Consider the following 12705-nt stretch of genomic DNA (forward strand, 5'->3'; position numbering starts at 1 on the left):
TTACAATATACTTTAATGATTTAGATAAAGGGATTAAAAGTAACATTAGCAAATTTGCTGATGACACAAAGCTGGGTGGCAGTGTGAATTGTCAGCAGGATGTTATGAGAATGCAGGGTGACTTGGACAGGTTGGGTGAGTGGGCAAATGTAGAGCAGATGTAGTTTAATATGGATAAATGTGAGGTTATTCACTTTGGTGGCAAGAACAGGAAGGCAGATTACTATCTGAATGGAGTCAAGTTAGGATCTAGGTGTTCTTGTATATCAATCAGTGAAATCAAGTTAGATCTAGGTGTTCTTGTATATCAATCAGTGAAAGCGAGCATGCAGGTACAGCAGGCAGTGAATAAAGCTAATGACATGCTGGCTTTTATAACAAGAGGAATTGAGTATAGGAGTAAAGAGGTCCTTCTGCAGCTGTACAGGGCCCTAGTGAGACCCCACCTGGAGTATTGTGTGCAGTTTTGGTCTCCAAATTTGAGGAAGGACATTCTTGCTATTGAGCGAGTGCAGCGTACTTTCACAAGGTTAATTCTTGGAATGGTGAGACTGTCATATGTTGAAAGATTGGAGTGACTGGGCTTGTATACTCTGGAATTTGTAAGAATGAGAGGGGATCTGATTGAAACATATAAGATTATTAAGGGATTGGACACACTGGAGGCAGGAAGCATGTTCCCGCTGATGGGTGAGTCCAGAACTAGAGGCCACAGTTTAAGAATAAGGGGTAGGCCATTTAGAACAGAGATGCGGAAAAACGTTTTCACCCAGTGTGTGGTGGATATGTGGAATGGTCTACCCGGACTCTGCCAGTCCGACCTCCCTCAGCCTGGAGCAGAGACGCTAATGTGTCAGTGTGAGGAGCTCCGACCCACTGTTGCAGTGCACAGGGTGCGGGGGGCAGCAGAAACCTCAAATAAAACTCGAGTCCGGCGCCAGGACAGGAAGTTACAGCGGTTTATTGATTTCATCATGACAAATGTAAATTAAACCATGTGTGAGCTGCTGACGTGCGGGAATAAATAAGCTGCTCCCGACTCACTCACAGTCACACACAATTAACTGACCGGCGACAACGAGTGACAGTTTGAATAATCAGTTCCATTTCTCACCGTCACTCTGCATCGGGGAACCGATGATTATAAAATCACACTTCAGGGCCGTGTCCGGGATCGCTGCTGATCCAGGGTCACTGCCGAGGGATTTGTCCGTTTAACATCATTATATCGGCCAGTCTGTCAAATGCACCGTCTTCAGCAAAGGGAGCAAAAGGATTCTCTCCCGGGATGATCCCACCCCGGGATACTGGTGTCCCAGACTGAGCCCCGGCCCCCGGGCTCTTCCTGTCCGGGTAATTCTCCGGGGTGTCACGTGGGGCTCTCGAACACACACATCCGGTGGAAGCTGCCCCGCCGGACAACAGGCGGAAACACGTCACTGCGGGACCGCTCCGAGCGACACACAGCGCGAGTCCCGAGCTGGTTCCGTTAAAACCGTTGGGAATCAACACCATTAAAGGTAAGGGCGAGAGTTAAAGGGGAGGGCGGGCCAAGATGTCCCCATCCCGCGGGCGGGGATGTTCACACATTCAGATGTTCACACGGTCACTCTCAGTCCAGGCCTGGGTTCCTGTAGAGATCTCAGTTCCTTCCTCCAGGTCTCACTGAACCGATTCACCACATTCAGATGTTCACACGGTCACTCTCAGTCCAGGCCTGGGTTCCTGTAGAGATCTCAGTTCCTTCTCCCCGGTCTCACTGAATCGATTCCCCCACAGCCTGAAACAGATGGGAGAATAAAGATGACATAAACAGTTTACTCAACAGTGTCAGTAACAGGGGACCGGGGTTAATGTTTCAACAACACACACAGACAAATATCACCAGAAAACCCTCGGATCCGCTGATATTTTATCACACTGAACATTAACACAAACACTCACTGGATGCGCTCCAGACTCGGGAGGGTCAGTATGAAGCGGCGGAGAGCAGGGACAGATCGGTCTGTCAGAGAGTTTGATCTCAGGTTCAGCCCCGTCAGTGATTGGTTTGTACTGAGAGCAGAGACGAGATCCTCGGCACCAGAATCTGTGAGACCGACATAGACCAGCCTGGAGATGAGAGAGAGTGAGGGTGAAGGATACAGAGAGACAGGAGACGGTACAAATCCCCAGTGTTTATCAGTAACACAATTACTGATCACATTAATGTTCAGGGTCAGACACCCAGTGACTGTAAACACAATCTCCCACAGTCTGGTACTTACCCCAGTTTCTGTATTTTACACTCCGGGTTCCTCAGAGCCACAGACAGCAGTTTCACTCCTGAATCTCCCAGTTTATTACCACTCAGGTCCAGCTCTGTCAGTGATGGGTTTGTACCGAGAGTGGATGCGAGATCCTCTGCACCAGAATCTGTGAGACCGACTTCCTCCAGCCTGGAGATGAGAGAGAGTGAGGGTGAAGGACACAGAGAGACAGGAGACAGTACAAATCCCCAGTGTTTATCAGTAACACAAGTACCGATCACATTAATGTTCAGTGTCAGACACCCAGTGACTGTAAACACATTCTCCCACAGTCTGGTACTTACTCCAGTTTCTGTATTTTACACTCCGGTTTCCTCAGAGCCGCAGACACCAGTTTCACTCCTGAATCTCCCAGTTTATTACCACTCAGGTCCAGCTCTGTCAGTGATGTGTTTGTACCGAGAGTGGAGGCGAGATCTTCTGCACCAGAATCTGTGAGATGGACATTGTCCAGCCTGGAGATGAGAGAGAGTGAGGGTGAAGGACACAAAGAGACAGGAGCCGGCACAAATCCCCAGTGTTTATCAGTAACACAATTAATGATCAGATTAATGTTCAGTGTCAGACACCCAGTGACTGTAAACACAATCTCCCACTGTCTGGTACTTACCACAGTTTCTTTATTTCACACTCTGGGTTCCTCACAGCCGCAGACACCAGTTTCATTCCTGAATCTCCCAGGTCATTCCGCCCAAGTCTAAACACAAACAGACAGATTGATAAAGAAAGTAATTCAAACCATGAGTCTGGGGGAATTTCTCTCACTCGGATAGTTCAGGAAACATTAAACTCTTCAGTAAATCACTGATCTGTGTTCCCATCACTGTCAATGTCCCTCACTGCCCAGCTCCAGGGTATTCGCCGAATGTCAGTAATTTCGTCTGTCGGCGTGACCCTGTAAACTCCAGATATTCTGTCCCATTCCCCGATGGTGAGAAAAGTGTTCCTGACCGAAATGCAGAAATGGCAATGGGACACAGTGAAATAGACCCACCCGAGCTGAAGGGATGGGGAAGAGAGATACCACAGGAGGAAGGGGGAAAGGGAAGGGAAATCCACCAGGAAGAAAGGGGGTGTCAAAGATAAATCCCACATGAGGAAGGGGATAGGGAAGAGCGATCTCATAAGAGAATTGAGATGGGGAAGAGAGAGCCCACAGGAGGAAAAGGGAAGGGGAAGCTAGATCCCACATAAGATGTGGGAAAGGGAAGATAAATCCCATAGGAGGAAGGTGAATGGGGAAGGGGAATATAATCGACCCCACCGGAGGAAGAGAGTCCCCAGTAGAGGAAGAAGGCTTCGGAAGAGATTTTTCACAGGAGGAAGGGGGATTGGAACAGAGATCCCACACGAGGGAGGGGGTGAGGAAGAGAGATCCCCAGCGGGGGAAAGGGGCTTCGGAAGAGATTTTCCACAGGAGGAAGGGGATGGGGAAGATAAATCCCACCGGAGGAAGGGGGATTGGAAAGAGAGATCCACAGGAAGATGGGGGGAGTGGGTAGGGAAGGGAAATCCAAAGGAGGATCAAGCATGTTGAAGAGAGATCAGACAGGAGGTTGTGGGATGAGTAGGAGAGATCCCACAGGTGGAAGCGGGATGTGGAAGTGAGAGCCCACCGGAGGATTTCGGATGGACGAGTGATCCCAAAGAGGAATGTGAATGGGGAAGAGATATCCCACCGGAGGAAGGGGGATGGGGAAGATAGTTCCCACTGGAGTACCGGGATGGAGGATAGAGATGCCACAGGAGGAAGGGAGATGAGAAAGACAGATGCCACAGGAAGAGGGGAATGGGAACAGAGGCCCAAATGAAGGAAGGGGGATGGTGAAGAGAGAGCCCACAGGAGGAGGTCAGAGGGACGAGCAAACCAAAAGCAGGAATGGGGATGTAGAAGGGAGGTCCCGCAAGAAGAGTGAGGGATGGGAACAGAGGACCCACAGGAGGATGGGGGATGGGGAAACGAGATCCCAGACAAAGATGGGGGATGGGGAAGAGAGATCCCACGGGAAGAAAAGGAGTGTTGAAGATAAATCCCACATGAGGAAGGGGATAGGGAAGAGCGATCTCATAAGAGAAGGGAGATTGGGAATGGAGAGCCCACCGGAGGAAGGGAGATGGGGAAGTGCGATCCCACAGGAGGAAGTGGGATTGGGAAGAGAAATCCCACAGGAGAAAGGGGGACGGGGAAGAGAGAGCCCAAAGGAGGAAGGGGGATGGGGAAGATAGATCCGACAGGAGGAACTGGGAAGATTAGGAGAGATCCCACAGGAAGTGGGGGATGGGAAAGAGGCCCCACAGGAGGAAGGTGGATGGGGAAGAGAGATGGCACAGGAGGAATGGGGATGGGAAGACAGATCACACGGGAGGAAGGGTGTTGGGGAAGACAGATCCCACAGGTGGAAGGGGGACGGGGAAGAGAGATCCCACAGGAGGAAGAGAGATCCCTCAGGAGGAAGGGTTTTGGGGAAGAGAGATCCCAGAAAAGGATGGATAATGCGGAAGAGAGATGCTACAGGAGGAAGAGAAATGGGAAGCGAGATCCCATAGGAAGTGGGCGGATGAGAATAGAGACCCCACAGTTGGATGGGGAAGAGAGATCCCACGGTAGGAAATGGGAAATGGGATGCGGAAGAGAGATCTCACAGGTGCATGGGGGGGGGGGGGCAGTGGAGAAGAGCGATTCCACTGTAGGAATCGGGATGAGGAGGAGAGATTCATCAGGAGGAAAGGAGCTGGTGATGAGAGAACCCACAGGAGGAAGGTGTATAGGGAACAGAGAGCCCACAGGAGGAAGGGGGATGGTGATGGGAGATCCCACAGGAGGAAGGTGGATGCTGAGGAGAGATCCAACAGTTGGAAGGAAGGGCGGGGGGGGGGGTAGGAACAGAGAGACCAGAGTATGAAAGGGGGATGGGAAAGCGATATCCCACCGGCGGAATGCTACACATGCCACGTGCTAGTGAGGCTAGAAATAGGAGAATAATGCAGCTAAATACATGGCCGAGGAGATGGTGCATGAGGGAGGGGTTCATGTTTCTGTAAAATTAGTTGATTATCAGGTAGAGGCAACAAGGAACAAATGAGATACTTGAAAATTATAGAAAATGTAAGGGAATACTAAAGAAGGAAATCAGGAAGGCAAAAAGAAGACATGAGGTTGTGTTGGCAGATAATGTGGTAACCAAAAAGGATTTCTGCAAGTATATTAAGAGTAAAATGATAGTAAAGGACAAAATTGGTCCCGGAGAAGATCAGAGTGGTCGTCTATGTGTGGAGCCTCACGTGATAGGGAAGATCTTAAACAGTTTTTTTTTGCGTCAGTGTCTACTCAGGAAACTGGCATAGCGGAGATGGAATTAAAGGAAACAAAGAGTAGTGTCATGGAACGCAGCCAGTGAGTGAGACGGCCAGTGAAGGAGTGGAGATTTGAGGCTCGAGAGATTCTGGCAGTTTTGGCATTTGGACTGTGCAAATCAAGACAACCAAGATTTGAATAGCTCAGACTCAGCAGAAAGCAGCTGATTGTCAATCGAGGTCACGTGACCAAGCAGTTTGAACAGCTCAAACAAATAAACAGAGGGTTAGCTCAAGCGCAGCGGCCTGTGGAAAGCGGTCAGTGAGTGTGTGGGGATTTGAGGCTTTGACAGGCTTTTACAATGCCTCCTGAGATGGTGATGTGCATCTTCTGTGAGATGTGGCCGTCTTGGAGGAACTCCCCTCTCCCGCAGAATCACATCTGTCAGGTGCATGCGGCTGGGCGATCTGGAAGACCGTGTGAGGAATCTGGAGCAGCAGCTGGATGACCTTCGACTCATAAGGAAGAATGAGGCAGTCATAGATGAGAGCTTCAGGGAGGTATTCACACCTATGCTGCTGGAAGCATGTCGTTGGGTGACAGTCCCAGGGGGGAAAGCGAAGGAGAGTAGACAGGTCGTGCAGAGCACTCCTGTAGCCATTCCCCTGAATAATAAGTTTGCCATCCTGGATGCTGTTGGTGAGGACGACCGACCAGGTGTGAGCCACGGTGGCAGGGCCTCCGGCATTGAGTCTGACCCTGTGGTGCAGAGGGATGGGACGGAGAAGAGGAAAGCTGTCATCATTGGAGACTCTATAGTCAGGGGAGCAGACAGGAGATTTTGTGGACGAGAGAAGGACATCTGCATGGTTTATTGCCTCCCGGGTGCCAGGTCCGGGATGTCTCTGACCGGGTGCATGACATCCTGGTACGAGAGGGAAAGCAACCAGAAGTCGTGAAACATGTTGGTACTAACGACATAGGCAGGAAGAGGGATCAGGTACTGAAGTGTGAGTTTCGGGAACTAGGCAGAAGGCTGAAGACGAGGACCTCAAGGGTGGCGTTCTCAGGATTGCTGCCAGTGCTACGTGATAGTGAGGTTAAGAATTGGAGGAGATGGCAGCTGAATGCGTGGCTGAGGATTTGGTGCCGGGGGCAGGGTTTTAGATTTTTGGACCATTGGGATAACTTCTGGGGAAGGTGGGACCTGTACAGATTGGATGGTTTGCACCTGAACTCGAGGGGGAGCAATATCCTTGCTGGTAGTTTGCGAGCATGATTCGGAAGTGTTTAAACTAATTTGCAAGGGGAATGGGACCCGGAGCGATAGAGCAGTGAAAGAAGTGCATGGAGTAAAGTCAGATCTGACAAATAGACAGGCTTTGAGGACAGAACAGCAGAATAAAGGGTATAAAGGTAGTAAGGTTGAAGGGCTAAAGTGTATGTACTTCAATGCAAGAAGCATCAGGAACAAAGGTGATGAACTGAAAGCTTGGATACATACATGAAATTATGATGTAGTGGCCATTACGGAGACTTGGCTGTCACCAGGACAGGAATGGATTCACAATATTCCTGGATTTCAGTGCTTTTAAAAGGGATAGAGAGGGGGAAAAGGAGGAGGAGGGGTGGCATTACTGGTCAGGGATACTATTACAGCTGCAGAAAAGGTGGGTAATAGACAATAGACAATAGGTGCAGAAGTAGACCGTTCGGCCCCTCGAGTCTGCACCGCCATTCTGAGATCATGGCTGATCATTCACTATCAATACCCAGTCCCTGCCTTGTCCGCATATCCCTTGATTCCCCTATCCATCAGATATCTATCTCGCTCCTTCTTGAAAGCATCCAGAGAATTGGCCTCCACCGTCTTCCGAGGTAGTGCATTCCACACCTGCACAACTTTCTGGGAGAAGAAGCTCTTCCTCAACTCTGTTTTAAATAACTGACCTCTTATTCTCAATCCATGCCCTCTGGTACTGGACTCTCCCAACATCTGGAACATATTTCCTGTCTCCATCCTATCAAATCCTTTAATTATCTTAAACGTTTCAATCAGATCCCCTCTCAATCTCCTCAATTCCAGCGTGTACAAGCCCAATCTCTACAATCTCTCTGCGTAAGACAGCCCAGCCATCCCAGGAGTCAACCTAGCGAATCTACGCTGCACTTCCTCAATTGCCAGAAAGTCCTTCCTTAAACCTGGAGACCAAAACTGTACACAATATTCCAGGTGTGGTCTCACCAGGGCCCTGTACAAATGCAAAAGGACATCCTTGCTCTTGTACTCAATTCCCCTTGTAACAAAGCCCAACATTCCATTTGCCCTCTTCACTGCCTGTTGCACTTGCTCATTCACCTTCATTGATTGGTGAACTAGGACTCCTAGGTCTCTTTGCATTTCTCCCTAACCTAACTCTACACCGTTCAGACAATACTCTGCCCTCTTGTTCCAGCTTCCAAAGTGGATAACTTCACATTTATTCACATTGAATGACATCTGCCAAGTATCTGCCCACTCACTCAGCCTATCCAAGTCTCCCTGTATTCTCCTAACGTCCTCTTCGCATGTCACACTGCCACCCAGTTTAGTATCGTCAGCAAACTTGCTGATATAGTTTTCAATGCCCTCATCTAAATCGTTGACATAAATCGTAAAGAGCTGTGGTCCCAATACAGAGCCCTGTGGTACCCCACTAGTCACCTCCAGCCAGTCCGAGAAACACCCATTCACTGCTACCCTTTGCTTTCTATCTGCCAACCAGTTTTCTATCCATGTTGAAACCCTGCCCCCAATGCCATGAGCTCTGATTTTACTCACCAATCTCCTATGTGGCACCTTATCGAATGTCTTCTGAAAATCTAGGTACACAACATCCACTGGCTTACCGTCATCTAACATCCTTGTTACACCCTCAAAAAACTCCAACAGATTAGTCAAGCATGATTTGCCCTTCGTAAATCCATGCTGGCTCGGCCTAATCCTATTTCTGCCATCAAGATGTACCACTATTTCGTCCTTAATAATGGACTCAAGCATATTCCCCACGACTGACGTTAGGCTAACAGGGCGATAGTTCTCCGTTTTCTCCTTCCCTCCCTTCTTGAAAAGTGGGATAACATTCGCCACTCTCCAATCTTCAGGAACTGATCCTGAATCTAAGGAACATTGGAAAATGATTACCAATGCATCCGCAATTTCCTGAGCCACCTCTTTCAGAACACTCGGATGCAGACCATCTGGACCCGGGGATTTATTAGCCTTCAGTCCTACCAGTCTACTCATCACAGTTTCTTTCCTAATGTCAATCTGTCTCAATTCCTCTGATATCTTATGACCCTGGCCCATCCATACATCTGGGAGATTGCTTGTGTCCTCCCTTGTGAAGACAGATCTAAAGTATGCATTAAATTCTGTTGCCATTTCCCTATTTCCCATAACAATTTCTCCCAATTCATTCTTCAAGGGGCCAACATTGTTCTTAACTATCTTCTTTCTCTTCACATAGCTAAAAAGCTTTTGCTATCCGCTTTTATATTCCTGGCTAGACTGAGCTCATACCTGATTTTTTCTTTCCGGATTGCTTTTTTAGTTATGATCTGCTGTTCCTTAAAACTTTCCCAATCATCTGTATTCCCACTCATCTTAGCCCTGTCATACTTCTTTTTCTTTGATGCTATACAATCTCTGACTTCCTTTGCCAACCACTGTGCCCCTTCCCCCTCTTTGAATCCTTCCTTCTCATTGGAATGAACTGCTTTTGTATCTTTTGTATAATGCCCAAGAATATCTGCCACTGCTGATCCACTGTCTTTCCTGCCAGGGCATCCGCCCATTTAACTTTGGCCAGCTCTTCCCTCATGGCTCCGTAGTCTCCTTTATTTAATTGCAACACTGACACCTCTGATCTGCTCTTATCCCTCTCAAATTGTAGATATAAAATTATCATGTTATGATCACTACTTCCTAATGGCTCCTTTACTTCAAGATCACTTATCAATTCCTGTTCTTTACACATCACCAAGTCCAAAATAGCCTCCTTCCTGGTTGGCTCAAGCACAAGCTGTTCCAAAAATACAGCCCTTAGACACTCCACAAACTCCCTATCCTGGGGTCCAGCACCTACCTGATTCTCCCAGTTCAGTTGCATGTTGAAATCTCCCATAACGACTGCATTACCTTCAGCACATGCCAATGTTAACTCCCTAATCAACTTGTACCCAATATCCACGCTACTGTTTGGGGGCCTGTACACAACACCCATTAGGGTCTTTTTACCCTTACTGTTCCTCAGCTCAATCCACACAGACTCTACTTCCCCTGTTCCCAAGTCAACTCTTACTAAGGACTGAATCTCATTCCTCACCAACAGGGCCAACCCACCCCCTCTTCACATATTTCTGTCTCTACGATAGCACGTATACCTTGGTACACTCAATTCCTAGGCCTGATCCCCTTGCAGCCATGTCTCCGTTATCCCAACAATATCGTAGTTCCCCATTTTCATCTGAGCTTCAAGCTCATCTGTCTTATTTCTGACACTACGCGCATTCAAGTATAGAACTCTTAGCCCATTCCACCTCTCTTTGCTTAAAACACTGTCTACTGTACCTAACCCAGCTCCTTGAACTTCCATCGGGCTAATTGCACCCTGAATTTTGATGACCTTCTCAAGATCACCCAAACCTTCTACACATTTAACCCCATGCTCCTTCTGACCAACCCTCTGGATCTGGATCCCTGCCCCCTGCACATCTAGTTTAAACCCCCCCCACCGAGCAGCACTGGCAAACACTCCTGCAAGAATGTTAGTACCCCTCCGGTTCAGATGTAGACCGTCCCTTCGAAACAGTTCCCAATGTCCCTGGAACAAAGACCAATTATCCAAAAACCTGAACCCTTCCTTCCTGCACCGTGCTCTCAGCCTCGTATTAATGTGCATAATCATTCTATTCTTCACCTCACTCGCACGTGGCACAGGTAGCAATCGCGAGATTGTCACCCTGGAGGTCCTGCCTTTCAGCTTCACTCCTAACTCCCTGAACCCCCTCACTCACCTTACCTACATCGTTGGTCCCTACATGGACCACTACATCTGGGTTCATGCCCTCATTCTCTAGAATAGCCTGCACCTGATCTGAGATGTCCCGGACCCTTGCACCAGGGCGGCAACATACCATCCGAGACTCCCGATCTGCCCACAAAATCTCCTATCTGCCCCCCTAACTATAGAATCCCCTAAAACTATCGGCTTCTCTTCTCTTCCCTCCTCCCCTTTCTAGTTGAGGGTTCAACCTCTGTGCCAGAGGCAGGACCACTACAACTCATTCCTGGTAGGTCATCCCCATCAACAGTATCCAGTACGGTATACTTATTGTTAATGGGAATGGCCGCGGGGTGCTCTTCTCTCTCTGCCTGCTCCCCCTGACTCTCTGGACCGTCACCCATCTGCCTACTTCTTGGTTTTTTGGTGTGACTACCTCCTGATAACTCCTATCTATCTCTGCCTCTGCCTCCCGAATGATCCGTAGTTCATCCAGCTCCTGCTCCAACTCCCTAACTCGGGCTGATAGGAGCTGCAGCTGGACGCACCTCTTGCAGGTGTGGTCATCAGGGACAACTGTGTTGACCCTGACTTCCCACATACTGCATACGGAGCACACCTCTGCTCTGACTGTCTCCCCCATACCTGAACTAATGTAGCAGGATCCTCTTTTGAGTCAGTATGGGTGGATGTCAAGAACAGGAAGGGAGCAGTTACTCTACTGGGGGTATTCTATAGGACGCCTGGTAGCAGCAGAGATACAGAGGAGCAGATTGGGAGGCATATTTTGGAAAGGTGCAAAAATAGCAGGGTTGTTATCATGGGTGACTTTAACTTACCTAATATTGATTGGCACCTGATTAGTTCCAAGGGTTTAGATGGGGCAGAGTTTGTTAAGTATATCCAGGATGGATTCCTGTCACAGTATGTTGACAGGCCAACTAGGGGGAATGCCATACTAGATCTAGTATTAGGTAACGAACCGGGTCAGGTCACTGATCTCTCAGCGGGTGAGCATCTGGGGGAGAGTGATCACCGCTCCCTGGCCTTTAGCATTATCATGGAAAAGGATAGAATCAGAGAGGAGAGGAAATTTTTTAATTAGGGAAGGGCAAATTATGAGGCTATAACACTAGAACTTGTGGGTGTGAATTGGGATGATGTTTTTGCAGGGAAATGTACTATGGACACATGGTCGATGTTTAGGGATCTCTTGTAGGATGTTAGGGATAAATTTGTCCTGGTGAGGAAGATAAAGAATGTTAGGGTGAAGGAACCATGGGTGACAAGTGAGGTGGAAAATCTGATCAGGTGGAAGACGGCAGCATACATGAGGTTTAGGAAGCAAGGTTCAGATGGGTCTATTGAAGAATATAGGGTAGCAAGAAAAGAGCTTAAGAAGGGGCTGAGAAGAGCAAGAAGGTGGCATGAGAGGGCCTTGGCGAGTAGGGTAAAGGAAAACTCCAAGGCATTCTTCAATTATGTGAAGAACAAATGGATGACAGGAGTGAAGGTAGAACCGATTAGAGATAAAAGTGGGAAGATGTGCCTGGAGGCCGTGGAAGTGAGCGAGGTCCTCAATGAATACTTCTATTCGGTATTCAGCAATGAGAGGGAACTTGATGATGGTGAGAACAACATGAGTGAGGTTAATGTTCTGGAGCATGTTGATATTACGGGAGAGGAGGTGTTGCTGTTGTTAAAATACATTAGGACGGACAAGTCGCCGTGGCCTGAAAGAATATTCCCTAGGCTGTTCCACGAGGCAAGGGAAGAGTTTGCTGAACCGCTGGCTTGGATCTTTATGTTCTCGTTGTCTACGGGAATGGTACCGGAGGACTGGAGGGAGGCGAATGTTGTCCCCTTGTTCAAAAAAGGTATTAGGGATAGTCCAGGTAATTATAGACCAGTGAGCCTTACATCTGTGGTGGGAAAGCTGTTGGAAAAGATTCCTAGAGACAGGGTCTATGGGTATATAGAGAATCATGGTCTGATCAGGGACAGTCAGCATGGCTTTGTGAAGTGCAGATCATGCCTAACAAGCCTGATAGAATTC

At 48.4% G+C, this 12705-nt stretch overlaps 1 protein-coding gene across 1 annotated transcript in view; it reads right to left on the bottom strand.

Annotated features, from left to right (window-relative positions):
* Positions 1 to 945: 945 nt before the first annotated feature.
* Positions 946 to 12705, bottom strand: part of LOC132387561 (NACHT, LRR and PYD domains-containing protein 3-like) — a 47740-nt gene continuing 35980 nt past the window's right edge. Inside the window, exons 8-12 of the mRNA XM_059959941.1 lie at positions 2920 to 3006; positions 2594 to 2764; positions 2268 to 2438; positions 1945 to 2112; positions 946 to 1780 (exon numbers count right to left, since the gene is read on the bottom strand). Coding sequence (XP_059815924.1) covers positions 1693 to 1780; positions 1945 to 2112; positions 2268 to 2438; positions 2594 to 2764; positions 2920 to 3006 — 685 coding nt within the window. The 3' untranslated portion in view covers positions 946 to 1692. The remainder of the gene's footprint in view (positions 1781 to 1944; positions 2113 to 2267; positions 2439 to 2593; positions 2765 to 2919; positions 3007 to 12705) is intronic.

Source organism: Hypanus sabinus, unplaced genomic scaffold, assembly GCF_030144855.1.
Source record: "Hypanus sabinus isolate sHypSab1 unplaced genomic scaffold, sHypSab1.hap1 scaffold_199, whole genome shotgun sequence".
Lineage (NCBI taxonomy): Eukaryota > Metazoa > Chordata > Chondrichthyes > Myliobatiformes > Dasyatidae > Hypanus > Hypanus sabinus.